At 37.0% G+C, this 14494-nt stretch overlaps 1 protein-coding gene across 1 annotated transcript; it reads right to left on the bottom strand.

Annotated features, from left to right (window-relative positions):
- Nucleotides 1-5203: 5203 nt before the first annotated feature.
- Nucleotides 5204-6749, bottom strand: cunh11orf96 (chromosome unknown C11orf96 homolog). The gene has a single exon (XM_005931639.2). The coding sequence runs from the start codon at nucleotides 6399-6401 to the stop codon at nucleotides 6021-6023; it is 381 nt and encodes a 126-aa protein (XP_005931701.1). The 5' UTR covers nucleotides 6402-6749; the 3' UTR covers nucleotides 5204-6020.
- Nucleotides 6750-14494: the final 7745 nt, after the last annotated feature.

Raw genomic sequence — 14494 nt, 5'->3', positions numbered from 1 at the left:
ATCTATCTATCTATCTATCTATCTATCTATCTATCTATCTATCTATCTATCTATCTATCTATCTATCTATCTATCTATCTATCTATCTATCTATCGTCTTTGGTTTTCAGACAACAGATTTAAGGGAAAAGGACACTGGGTGAAGTGATATGTGGGTCACCTTCTGCGTTGCATCAGTAATCAGCTCTTTTCAGCAGCAGGGGGAGATGAAGAGCTTAGAAATGAAGCTTTGAAATAGAGGGAGAATAATGCCTTGGACCCTGCTTTCTTTGTACCTTTTCTGTGACTGCCTCCTTCCTAAGTCATGAGACAGGATGAATGCAGCTGCTTTAATAAAATGCAAGTCCAGAAGCGACATGTGGTGCCCTGCTTCTATTCCTTTACCTTTTGGATGTAAATATTATATATAAATATTCTGCTATGTACATTTTCTAAAGCTACCTATGTGTAAGTTAATGAAAACTCCAACTGTAACATTAAAATCTTGAATACATTTATAAATCCTCAAATGCCAGTAAAATGTATATCATTCTGAACATGGCATTTTGACACAATGACTTCTGTTTTTTTTAGGTGCAAAACTGTGTAAAAGTCTTGAGGCCCCATTTCTCTATATTTTGCGTGTACTGAAAGTGGCAAATAGCTGGGGAGATTTCTTGAATGTGAGTCAATATTTTGTATTACCATCTTTATTCTTCAAAACTTCTTTAAGTTGTAAATTAGATGCTTTCCAGATGCTACTTGTCACGGTTCTGGATCAGTTTGACCCAGCTCTTTCTGTTTCTTGGGTTTTGGTGTTTTTTCTGAATTATGATTTATGTTCTGATTATTTAGTGAGACTGTTTTGATTATTGATATTTTTGCAGATTTAGTTTAGTGTTAAGTCTGCGTCTTTGTGATCTGTTTTATGTTTCCTGTTTTATTTTGATAGTCCCAATCTGTTGTCAGTGTGTTCAGTTTTACTGCTCCCCTGTCTCGTTAGCCTAATTTCTTCCAGCTGTGTCTCCCTCCTGTTTTCCATTCCCTCATTACGTCCCATTAGCCCTGTGTTTGTCCTTGCTCATTGTCGTGTCGTACCCTCAGATTCTGCGTGTGCGTGGTTTTTTCTGACAATGATGTGACCCGACAGTGATTTCTGATGAGACTTCAGTGAATGGTAGATGGACCACCTAAGATCCAGATGCATCTCTCAGGTCCCACGGTCCGTGCTGTGCTCAAAAATAAAGTGTTAAAATTTCAAGTTACAGCACCAGCTCAGATTCTACAAGCTTCAGTTAAAATGTAAAATGTTAAAATTCATGACAGCACAATTATAAAAAGACTGAACAAGTACAGTACGTCTTGTGTGGAAGGGTTTCCAGGAGAAAACCCTCTTATTTCTGAAAAGAACATGACAGCACAGTTTACAAAGTTGCATCCGAACAAACCACAAAACTTTTGGAACGATGTCCTTTGCACAGACCAGACCACAGTGGAGCTTTTTGGCCATTAACCACAGCACTATATATGGGGAAAACCAAACACAGCATATCAGAATATCACCTTATACAGAATGTCAAGTCAGTGGTGGAGGGGTGATGATTTTAGCTTATTTTGTAGCCACAGGACTTGGACACCTTGTGGTCAGTGAGTCAACCATGAATTCCTCTGTATGCTAAAACATTTTAGAGTTCAAGGCCATCTGTCCAAAATTGGGTCATGCAGATTGTCGAAACTGGGACGTTCAACAGCACTAATATCCCAGGCACACCAGCAATCTATAACAGAATGGCTGAAAAAGAACAGAATCAAGATCAAAGTCTGAATTTCAACCTGACTGAAATCCTCTGCTGGAATTGTACATAAATAAAATTGCCACAAACCTAAATAATCTGAACTGAAGCTACACTGTAAAGAAGAGTGGGCCCAAATTCGTTCACAATGATGTGAGAAACTGATTAATACATACAGAAACTGAGCACTTCAAGATGGTAAAGATGGTTCTACAAGCTACAGCGTGATGTGCATATTTTGTCATTTCATCTGTGGTCCATCTGTTAAATTAAGAACTCCTTGTTCAATGCTAATTTGCCATCATGACACTTTTATCTGATAGTAGAGGAAAATTTGCTATTAATGCCAACTTTTAAATTTTTTTAAATTTAACCAGTCATGAATTTTGTTTGCTTATAGCCTTAGATTTTATTATTATTTTTTTAATGAAAGGCTTTAAATATTTATCAGCTAAGTCTGGACCTCACTGTGTGCTTTTCTAGACAACAACCAGACAAGTGACCATCATACATCCATGGCTATAAATGTCAACAGCTTCATAAAAATTAGGGTGAGACAGACACTGTACAAACAGACAAAGGCATGAACGTGCTGCTTGTCATAATGTTCTCAGCTGTGGGTGGAATCACTCAGCAGATGCTTTGAACTTGGGAGAGAGGACTCTTGTTCCAGAGCAAATATTGTACCAGCTATTTATGCCGAGCTCTCGGTACACACCACTAGAACAACCCTGCTAACATGCAAGTCCCTGTGACCCTAAAAAAAAAAAAATCTCCGATAAATACAAGTCAAATAGTTATCATGATCATGGAACGTTTTATTCTTGTTTTTGGAACATTTTGCAATAATGTGGCCTTCAGACGGTTTCCCCAGATATGTGAATATACGCCTAATTAAGACATATCTCAAATAAATAAAAGGACATATTTCATAATATAAAGGCTTTCACATGTTTAGATAGTTATGTGCAAACCAAAAGGAATAATAAAAAACAGATAACATAGCTGGTTGTAATGCAATACCTAGAGTGACTTTTCACCTAAAAGTGAACAATTTTTCAAAAGGTTTATTTTGCTGGGTAACATAAAAGCAGTGGATTAGTTGTTTCCATTATTCAGCACTCTAATGATTCATTACTCACGACATTAAAGGTTTAAAACCTTATTTTTGTTAAATTTATTTTTACCTTAAAACTTAAAAAATGATTACATGAAGTAGAGTTGTCCATGTTAAAATATTTAATTTTCAGTCCTCTGTTCTTCAGAATATTGTACATACACTTCAGATTTTACAATAATAAAATGTTTAAAACCAGAACTCTAAACAAACTTGTGAAAAATAGGTACAAGGTGCATATTTTACTTAAGGAGCAGAATATTTAGATTAAAACATTGAATCTACTTTTAGCTTACAATACAGCACATTTCTTTCTTATTTTGCAATAGTCCAGGCATGCATGTACTTTTTTTTGTACGCATACAAGCTCCTTTGCATTTGAATAAATGTAAGTGTCAGCAAAGCCGCAGAAGAATGAAGACAGCAGCTCCAGACAGTGGTGTATTTTAAACAGTGATGTCGCCTTTCAAGGAGCTTGGTATTCCACCAACATTAACAGGAAAATGACACTGAACAAGATTATATCTTTTCAGCTTCCTCTCAGTTTTTCTTTTATTCCTTACAGGCTATCTAGTTCGTTAACTGACAAAACAGAGCATCTATACAGTTTGTTCCATGTTCTACATATTCATTTATCAGATGATTGCCCCTTTATGCTATTTTAGCTGATATCAAGTTGTTTACAAAGACATCATGCGCTTCACAGGGTCACACTACCCCAGTTTGGACTCTTTAACAGTGGTTTCATGTTGTTTTTCATGCTTAACTGACTGCTTTCAGTGCTAGGTTTGCTCTTTTGTCCAGATCTTTAAAAGGGGGAAGAGTTCACCCTTGATGGATTTGAGTGCAGTGCCCAGACCAAGAATGGCAACCCTTTGTTGTTCAAACGCCCTTTAAAACTTTTCATTTTGAGGCAAAAAGTGGACTGCTGGTCCCTGGACATTTGTCAGACACTTCACAACTGTAAAAATCAGTCATCAGTCGTTGTAATCCGTCTTCCTTTAAAGCACGGAGCAATCTGTCTTGCAGTCAGACAGTGAAACTAATTACTAAAAGAAGATTTCACATGCAAGGTTTTGTTTCAGTGATGCTCTTGAACACTCCCTCAGCTCCTCTGCAGAATAAAAACTGGGTTGCTGAAGAAAGAGGGCAGGAAGAGGAGGCATGGACTGAATCAATCTGTCACTCCGGCATTAGATGACAAATGTGATTTTCTTCTCTCTCTCTCTATTTTTCAAACCAGACAATATCTCCGTGACTCAGCTGTTTCCAGAGCTGCGTCGTCAAACAGTGTGCTGTGTATGTGGTTAACTACAACAGCTCCACAAGCACTTGAAAAACAATGACTAATGAGTGTGTTTGGGTAAAGGATGGGGAAAGAGCTCTGGAGACCTTTCATGTGCTACCGGCTGGTCTTTATCCATGTCCACCTTGGCTGGATAACTGGAACTGGCTGCTTGTTGTTGTTTTTTGTAAAGAAAAGCGCAGTTGTGCTTTGCTTTACGTCAGAAGCAGCAAGAGGGTCAGGGATGTTACGGCTTGTAAGTTCAAGATGCTTTTTTGGCCTGCTGTAGCAAGTGCTCTTTCTCTGAGTCTTGAACTAAAAAATGAGAGCGTAGGTGTTATTGTAAAATATACAAAATCTGTATGGCAGTATTTGTTACTTTTCCAACAATCTACCAATACCAAGTGTGAGAAACAAAGATCGTTTAATTGTACAGCAACAATTAAAAGCATGTTAATAGGACATATTTTTGCACTTGCTGACATGTTACTTCATTAGGATAAACATGGGAGACAAATTTATTTTGTGAGCCAAATCCAAGTACACAAATCCAATAGAAAAGACAGTTGGTGGCTACTAGGCAGCATGAATACTACTGGCAGGGTAAGGAAAGTGTTTTTGTGTTTTCACTCATAACAAGAAAATTAGTGAGTAAATCCTACACTATCATGTAACTGCCGCCCATTTACTGTCTCATCTCTAGTCCGTGTCACTCCATGACACAACTGGCTGCAGTGGCTCTCTGTGCGTTGCTGTTAGAAACCCAACATTACCCAACATTACTGAAACTGCGTCACCTTTAAAGCCATTGGTCATGTGTTGACAAGTGTGTTTACAAGCGAGTCAGGCAAAAGTTTATCTTAACAATAACACTGGTAATGGAAAACCAGTTAAATCTATGTAGTTTATGAGTTTGCTGTAGTCCTAATCGTATCAAAAGTCATAACTGTTAACTTCTGAAGTTCTTTTTTTTTTCTATGATAATCCTTCCCAAACAGGAATATACAAAGAAAGGAAAACAGAAAATGGTTCAAAATATTTGAAAATATTTATTTATAGGTACATACGACAAACATATATGTATAAAGTAAAACAAACAAAAAAACAAGTATAAAGGTTATATTTTTCATTGAAAGTCGAGGTGACTTTAGAAGTCAGAAAGAACAATAAAATAATATTACATCTACAGCTCCACTTGGTTATGAACAAAATAAGGGAATAAATAAAGACATGTATGCAGAAAGTATGTTTTTGCACATGAACCGAAGCTGGAAAACAAGAGCTCAAACTCTTGACAAAGCTTTGTCAGTGGTACTCTACTACTCCAGTGACAGCCAGGTCACTTTCGATGCTGGGCATTTTGCTTCGTCAAAGTATTTACAGCCTTGTAAGTCACAATACTAAAACCTTTTAAGAGTTCTTTCTATGGTGACTCAAGTAGAAAAATATGGATTCAAACAAAAAAAAAAAAACAGCTTTAAAATGGGAAAATACCATCTATCTTTCATCCTTCAAGTTTTTATCAGACTACTGTAAAAAAGGAATACGTATGAAGAGTGATGCGCTCAACACTGTTACTTTTACACTCGTCATATCTGTGGAACAGTGTAACCAGCCTGTGGTAGAGTTCATTACAGATATGCTGTAAGTGCATCTTTAAGCTCTATACTTTGTGTTGGCATGTTAGTATTTTTTAAAAGGCAGGCTTTTGAATGAAGAGCAGCAGTTTACACACAGGCAGCCTGGCAGACAGGCCACTTTGGTTCAGTTCAGTTGACCTAAGTTCAAAACGGGGTCAAGGCAAAGCGAAGAACGTGGGAGCCGGGAGAAGGTCATGTCTCTGCCCTCACTGGGTGGAGTCGGAGTCGCTGGAGTCCAGGCTGGCCTGTGTGGGTGTAGGGGTGCAGCTGTGATGGGCAGCAGGTGGGCAGTGGAGGGTCTGTGTGCTCCGCCGCAGGTTTTCCAGTGACTGCAAGAAGGAGCGCCGTGCCCTTTCCTCCTCCAGGGGCGAGGAGCCTTCTTCTTCTACCTCTTGGATCTCAGCGAAGGTGACGGGCTGTGTTTTGAAGCGAGCCTCGCGAGGTCGACGGGAGCGGCTCTTGCCCTTTGCTGGGCCCTTTGGGACGGGCAACTGCTGGGGAAACTCCTCCATAGCTGATGCCATAAGGTGAGCTGGCAGGACATGGAAGCCAGAGGCCTCCATAACCATTTGACGTACAGCAGCCATGGTAGAACAGGAGTCCAGTGAAACTGAAGGCTCTATAAGTGAAAGCTTGAATACTTCTCTGCGGACAGTTTGTCTCTGTGCTGTTTCCAGTTTAAACGAAGAGACTCTTTCTCAGGAGCAACAAAGCAGTAGTCAGTCCAAAGTTCAGCCAAACAAACACTCCAGAAAGCTCCAAGTCCAAGTACACTGTAGTATTCTTGAAGATACAGCTGCTTTGAAACTACTCTGGTCAGCTTCTGCTCTTCAGCACTCAGTGTGTTTCAACTCTGCTGTTGCCTGTTGATTCCACTCTTCCTCGTTTTGTGTGTGTGTGAGACTCTGAGTCTGCTGAGGCTAATGCCACAGACAGCTCCAGCATTCTCTTTTATAGCTCCTCACTACCCACTCAGCCTCTCTCTCTCCTTCCCTCCCTACTCTCTATTTGCCAGGTTCCTCCTACTCCTCTCCTTTCCTCCAGTCATGTTTCCAGTTTCTGTAGCAGTCAGTCCCTCAAAATAAACATGTGAGAAGTGAATCTCTGTGTAGGGGGCTTTTAAGGTTTTGTAAGTGGGGTTCATAGACACAGAGAAGATGAGAAAGATACTTGATACAGAAACAGAGTCATTTGAAAGAAAAGAGTAGGAGACTCAGAAGCCATAAGATTTGCCACAGTGGCTCAGGCTGTTGTTTTTGTTTTTAGCTAGAAATCTATTTCAGTCTCCTGTATTTAAGGGAATGCCACAAGATACCAGAGTTAGATTATACCTGGCCAAAGAAGCTTCTATTTATTTACCAGATTCACACATTCATTCAGTAAATATCCATCTCAGTATTCATTTTATGTCATTCATGATGTCAAAAACATAAAAGAATGACATTTGTTTCCTAGGTCAGCATTAAATAAATAATAAAAAGACACACGGTAATAATCTAAACTCAGAGATGCACTGAAGTCGAGGCCTTGTTTACAACAGGTAAAAACAGAAGATGCAACTGAATGAAAAAAAAGAAACCCCACAGAAAATTATTAGAAAAATCAAAAAGAGATAAAACAAATAATAAACTCAGTAAGTAAGATTGCAGGAAAAACTGAACAACTAAAATCAGAATATCTTTAAAGACAAGATGGCACTAAAAACTAAAATTGTGATTAAAAAAAATGAGGCTTTATTTTTCTGCACATTATTCCCATTTAATAAAAACAACTGACACCTGAAATGTAACAGACTCATTTTATTGTGTTTGATAAATGCCTCTATACACCATCATAACATATTATGTAATAGTTTGTGCTTAACAAAGGGGTTCAGCTGGCCTTCATCTGACCCATCTGAGCAGAAACACATCTGGCAGCGATGCTTGCAGGGTTCATATGTAAACATGACTGTAGGAGAGGCAAATAGTGTGACTTATAACTGTCCCTGTGTTGGCACAACAATCTCATTTCTTACCCAGTGGCATCTGCAAATGCATAAAACAGTCTACATGTACAACAACCAGCAGAAAAACTTATCTGGGCCACATGCATTGTGTGTGAAGAAAACAGAAGCACCCTGAGGGAACTCAAATTCAGTTCGAGAGGACTTGCAACAAATGGCCAAAGCATGGAGCAGGTAAACCTGAAATAAGCAGCTTTTGGTGTTATGAGCCACAAGGAGGAGCAACTTTGGATTTTACTTTATGGCACAAAATAAAACAACAATTTGCTCCAGATTAATTTAATCTAAAAACTTTCAAAGATTACTGGAATCACTGTTGGTATTAGACAGCACTCCCATGAGACATTTGGCATCTTGGCATGTTGTGGCACTGTGTGTGTCTGTGAATTTTTCTGCATGCAGTGAAGGCTAATAATAAATTATGTTTATTTGCATTTTAATGCAATAACATACAGAAAAAAAATGCAGTGCAGTATTACATGATTCAAAATCGACCAAGAATTTCACATTAAAATATTTAAAGCCCCTAATTTTTGTTGTGAATGTACAATTATTTTAATTTTTATAATATTAATATATAGTAAAAATATTCAATAAATAAATAAATAAATAAATAATTTGCAACAACACAAATCAAATTTATTATTTGATATTGTTCAAAATATTGTTCCAAAATTATGTTTTAGTTGCAAATGCAGATGTGTCTGCCTCAAAAGTCTAAACAGACTATTATGTACGGTACATAAAATTGTACTTTGAGGGCAAGATGTCACTGAAAGTTCATTATATTGATCTTTTTACGTACTGTTTTATATTTGTGGCATCAGCTATTACTGCACTGGGAGAAAATGGGGAGGTTAGTCAGTGAATGCACCTGCTCCAATTTCAAGTTTGGCAATGACTCCAACAACTAAAATTACAGCTGCTGATTTAAGGTTAAAACTGCATTTTAGATTTTGACTAAGATTACTACGAGTGTGCTGTAAATGAAACATATTCAATGGGTGTAGGCTTTTAAGTTCAGGGAGTATAAATTTTGGATCCAGAAAAATGGATACAGTTTTCTCAGCATGACATGTAGTAAACGTCACTGTCGATTAGTAAACAAACACAAACATAAAACAGCACAGACTGATCAGCAGCCCCAGCATCATCCCAATTACGTCATCTTGACTGTAACTGTAATGACTAAATATATCAGTGTCAGTGCTGACGCTGGCAGGCCAGGGCTGGTGGAGACTGCCCGTGGTCACACTGTAGCTGACAAATATTTTTCTTCCACATGTGACACAGGTCAGATGTCACCTGATCAAACAGAAATACGTGTACCTATTTAGAGGCATGTTCTCAATTTCTCCTGTGAAAAATGAAAATCACAGACTTAGTCATCTACTCTATTTCTGACTATTCTGAATAAATCATTGACAGAATTTCTCACATCAGAAAAAGAAAGGATCCATATAGATGTTCCTATAGCCAATGAGTGGTTCAATGACCTCATGTGAGGACAGAGGATTAAAAAAGACACTGAAGTGCACTTCAGCTTAGTCAGAACAACTTAGTCAGAAAAAAATCCCACACACTGTTAGTGCTCATATGGCAAATATCACAACAAAACAGATGTAGTGACTTCTGTTATGTTTAATTCATACTAATTCACTCTGAACTCTCTCTGCTGGGATGCTTCATGCAGGTTGCAACTACTATTGCATACAGCAATGTCATGAGCAAAATCAAGGACAGATACAGAGTGATGGTTCTGTTCAGTGAACAGACAAATTACTTAAAGTAGATATCAATAGTCATATGGGTTTAGATGTGTTTGATATAATGTTTTTTTTCTATCTACAAATAATCAAAACAAATAATCAATGTTTTGATTATTTGTGAGGTGTGTCTGCTCAGTTATTGTGCTGTCTCTTCAGGGATGCCAAAAATATTTTGGCATTTGGTAAATAGTCGCTATATTCAATGTATGGCTCTTGAACATAATGAATCTGGGATTGTGATTAGGGTTATTTATAAAACCCAAAGTTAGTTTTTCAAATGCATTACAGTGGGCAAAGCAACAAAAACACAATAAAACGTATGGTTAAAGCTAAATGTCATTTACTTATTATTACTTAGTATTTAGTATCACCCACAGCATATTGCACATTATGCATCGTAGTATCAGCCTCACTGAGGTGACAAGTTCTTTGCATTTCAAGGGCTGACCTCATGGGCTTTCCTTTGCCATCCTTGTGGAGTTTCCAGGAGTGACAGTACAGCTTAAAACAGCCCCCCCTCATTTCGTCATGCATTCCTTCAATGAAACTTCAGGGGAGTTTGTGGGCAACGAGGTCATCCTATTTCTCATGCTTACACTTTGGAGTCATAATCTTGAAGCGTGCATATGTGTGTCAGATGCATATGTGAATGTGCAAACACCTGTTTTCTCTGTTTTGAGTGTATCTAAGGCACACCAGTATCAAACCACTTTTGTCAAATGACATTAGAGGACAGTTAAGACGTAAATGTTTGTGATATGGGGTAGTTGATGCATAAACATATGCTGCACAGTTGATTTTTCATTTGCTTTAGCGTACGTGTTTTATGACACGTTTGCAGGGAATGACTGTGTACTGTGGATGAACCAAGTAGGCCAAGAGCTGGTTTGTATGTCCTTGGGGATTATATGTTTTTTCTAAAAGACCCAGACAGTGCTGCACGTGCTGTGCACAAGGACAGAGTTTGGCAAAAACAATAGTATGAAAACCTTTTTCTCCTGGACTTGTTTTTTTAATCTGATAATTAAAGAGTTTAAACTGAATAGAAGAGATAAGAGTAAGGTCAATGTTTTGGCTAGAATATTATCTGATTTTCTCCATTTATCCTTTTATAGCTTGAAAATGAAAGCATTTAGAAACACTTCTTTAAAATATTATTTCAGACTTTTTGGATAAGTTTGTGTTTGTAGAAACATTTCAAAATTACTATCGTGCAGTCACGATGCATCAGTATATTTCATTTACATGAGATGGGAAGTCTGTTTCTTGTGATTTTCTGGATGTATTTGCTAATGAGGCAATATGAAAAAATGGGGGCTAGGGGTCTATACAAAAATAATAATAATAATAATTTATCCATAAAAGGGAGGACCTACAGAAAAGGTTTAATAACAACACGGTCAAATGACTTTGCAATGATTTATATAGAAAAAATTATTGCTCAATATTGAAGCCATTCAATAATTTTAAGTTATATTTAACTCACCTATTTGTTTTTACAGTGCAATTATTTTCAGGTCTTCTAGTCTGTAGCTTTCTGGCCCTTTTTTCAACCTCACAGTTGACTAGGAAGTAAAGAATGTTTTTTGTTGCTAAACAGACCTTAACAAGTAATAGATTGCATATTAATGAAAATCTGTAAGATCGGCAGTGCCTTTTCTGAAGCGCTTGTTAGCAACAAATAGCAACCTCTACAACCTCTATAGTAACTGGTATTTGGTTACTATTAAATAGTATTAAATCTGTGATGCAATGTGTGTATAAATATCAGAGTCCTGTTAGGAAACATGGTTTAACTTCCATCACATGATACATTAGTAGTGTGAAGGGAATGTGTGAGTCTACATGTGTGTTATGAATATGTGTTGGTTAGAATTACAAAGCTAAATGTAAGTCATGGATTAAGTCACTAATAGTATGATTATTATACACATAAGTGTATGGCACACTATGGCAATCTAATATATTGAATGTATAACTATCGGATATACAACTACAGACGTAACCCGAAACAAAAAATATATTTGTGTTATTAAGCACAAACAGCTGCCAGAAACACCCAGGCATGAACAGTGTTTACATTTTTGATCCAACCCAGACAAGAAGCAGTACGGACAAATAAAAGCCACTAACTTATACTTTGGAGGCGACATTGTTATTAACCAGGCTACTGGTAGGATATTAAATTTTGGTTCTTGTAGAAAAAAAAAATTACAAACTACACATTAATTGTTGTGAAAATTTGTACAGATATTTGCATTCCCTAGTGAATTAACCTACTACACTTCAGTGAGCTGGTGTTCTCATCATACAATTGTGCCAAATATCTAGTTTGTACAATGTTATTAGGAGGCTAGCATTAGCATCAAGCTAGATAATCCGTTTGATTTTGCACAACTTCACAGAATTGGTGGCGTAGCACCTCTTAACCTTATTTATTTTAGTTTGCATTTTTTCAGTGGTGTATAGGCAATTTAAAATAGTCTGTCAGATATTTTAGGACATACTGCCCTAGATCCCTTTGCATGAGTTCTGTCTGCAGGGTCACAAGAGACAGACTGACAAAAGGTGTGTTTATATGTGTACACTGGTAACAAGAATTGTAAGTGTGTTCAAATGTCAGGGATAGATCAGTTCACATAAGCCCATTCTACATAAATTTTCCATCCTGCTACTTTAATTTATTTTATGTATTTGCTCAACATTTTATCCTTATTATTCGGTAAATTGTTATGTTTGTTGCTGTTATTGCTTGTGTACATTGTCCTTGAGTGTTTTGAAAGGCCCTTTCTTAAATAAAATGTATTATTATTATTATTATTATTATTATTAAGAGAGAAAATAGAAGTGCACAAAAGCAAAGGAAACGCATTAAAGCTCAGAAAAGAGAACAATATAAAAAAAAACATAAATATAATTAAAAGTTTATTTATTTTTGCCTTGTTGTAACAAACTGCACTCACCAGCTGTTTCACCCTTGACCTGTTATGAATGTCTCATTTTCCACTTGTAGTGTGGCAATGTAAATATTACTGTTGTGTCCATCAGTGAGCTCTGCAGTGCAGTGCTTCTTTTGGTTGATGGGTTTAGTAAAGTAAAAAGGAAATACTATCTGCATGAAACATATGTGATCTGTAGATTTTAAAGAGATTTTACATTTTTTTTCTTTGTTTTTTTGGTGCTTGCCATTTAGTTCCATAATATTCAGGCCTGCAGAGCTTTTTCAAATTCTTTATTCTATATTTAGCAATGAGTCAAACTAAATTCTGTCAAGGATACAAACTGGCATTTTTTTTATAGATTTTTATAAAAAAAAATCATGGAATTGTTAGTAATTGCTGTATGTGTGATAATGTTAGCATTACGTTTCACATTCAGACTGGCCCACCTGTTAAGGAGAAGTTAATATACATACAGATGTAGATACATATGATCGTTATGGTTTATCAATGGTTACAGCCTCTTATATTTTGCCTTTTTTCTGAAAATAGATTTTTGTCTTTATTCTCAAAATGATCAAGAATATATTTTGTCTTGTTGCCCTAATACTCTGTTGTAGAAATCTCTATGTGTCCAACACTAAATACATTTTTAAAAAATCCATTGGCCAAAAGACAAATGCAACAATATGATTTTAAGCTATTGATTAAATATGTTAAATATTTCACTAATAAAAACGAGCCATTGCAATCTAGCATACTTTAACAGAATTTAAAGAGCGAGAGTGAGCGTGAAACCCATTACCCAGAAATACAAGTTCAAAAGGTGAGGTACACTCCACAGGCCACATTCCTGAACATGCAAATCCTCCTGTACCCACCACAAAATGTCAGTGAGCTGGAGAAAGGAGGGAAGCAAAAGTCAAGCTGCAAAACTCAAATACTTTACTTCTTCTCTTGTTCTTCACAAAGAATAATAACCATGCACATTTAAAATATCTTTATTATTAAGAAGAGATTATTAACTACTACATGAAACAAAACACTAACGTAACAGCACATAGCATGCCTGCATGCCTGAAACTGAAACATGCTGACCAAATGGATTTACCAAACTGAGCTAACAAAATGAAGATATACAGTATATTTAAACAAGTTACTATTACAGTTGCTCCGAGGTACATTGCTAACATTTGGAAAGAGCTAGGGTAACTATTTCCCTGTTTAAGATAAGCAAGGTTAACCATCCCAGCAAAGGCTACTGTTAGCTTTTAATATTTACACATTTAAAACAAGTGCAATATGTGGTAGAGGACTCCCTCTGTAACCCCCAGTGTAGTCTTATAAAGCGACGTGGGTTTTGTACTGTTTACCAAAACTGCTAGTAAAAATCAAGCCACTCTTTTTCTAGCACTTGGACTGGTCCCCTTTCCCTCCCTCTCTGGAGACCAACTCCGTAAGACTTCATAGGGACAACACAGTTATTTATAAACTGAGACTTGAGACTGGGAAGAATTCACATGCAGGAACACCGTGTCTGTTTATGCTGCAGTCACGTGCACCCACAGACACATTATGCCGTAAGTCTTGCAGGTAAAAGATAGTTTTTGTTGTATTCTTGTGTTTGCACTTTTATTAGAGGAAGAGATGCGTATGATGCGTTCCAGGTTACATTTGCAAAGTTTAAATCTACTTTAAGCTTTTGCTAAAAAGTGTAAATCTTTTTTAATAGTGGAAGTTAAACATCTGCTGAATATCAATTGCCCTACTGGCTCACTCATGCACATTCTGACAGCGAGCTAGTGGTACAAATCAAAACAGCTTCATCAAGGACACATAAAGGTCAAATACAGCGAAGACCCCTGGCTTCATTCTTGGTACGTCCACCTTGAGGGCTTTTCAAGAATTTTCCTCCTATAGCTGTTCAGAGGTTATGTCCTGCTTTCCATCCTTCTGATTCCCGAGTT

Source organism: Haplochromis burtoni, unplaced genomic scaffold (genome assembly GCF_018398535.1).
Source record: "Haplochromis burtoni strain Fernald_Lab_line unplaced genomic scaffold, NCSU_Asbu1 Contig_145, whole genome shotgun sequence".
Taxonomy (NCBI): domain Eukaryota; kingdom Metazoa; phylum Chordata; class Actinopteri; order Cichliformes; family Cichlidae; genus Haplochromis; species Haplochromis burtoni.
This window is presented reverse-complemented; position numbering and strand designations above follow the sequence as displayed.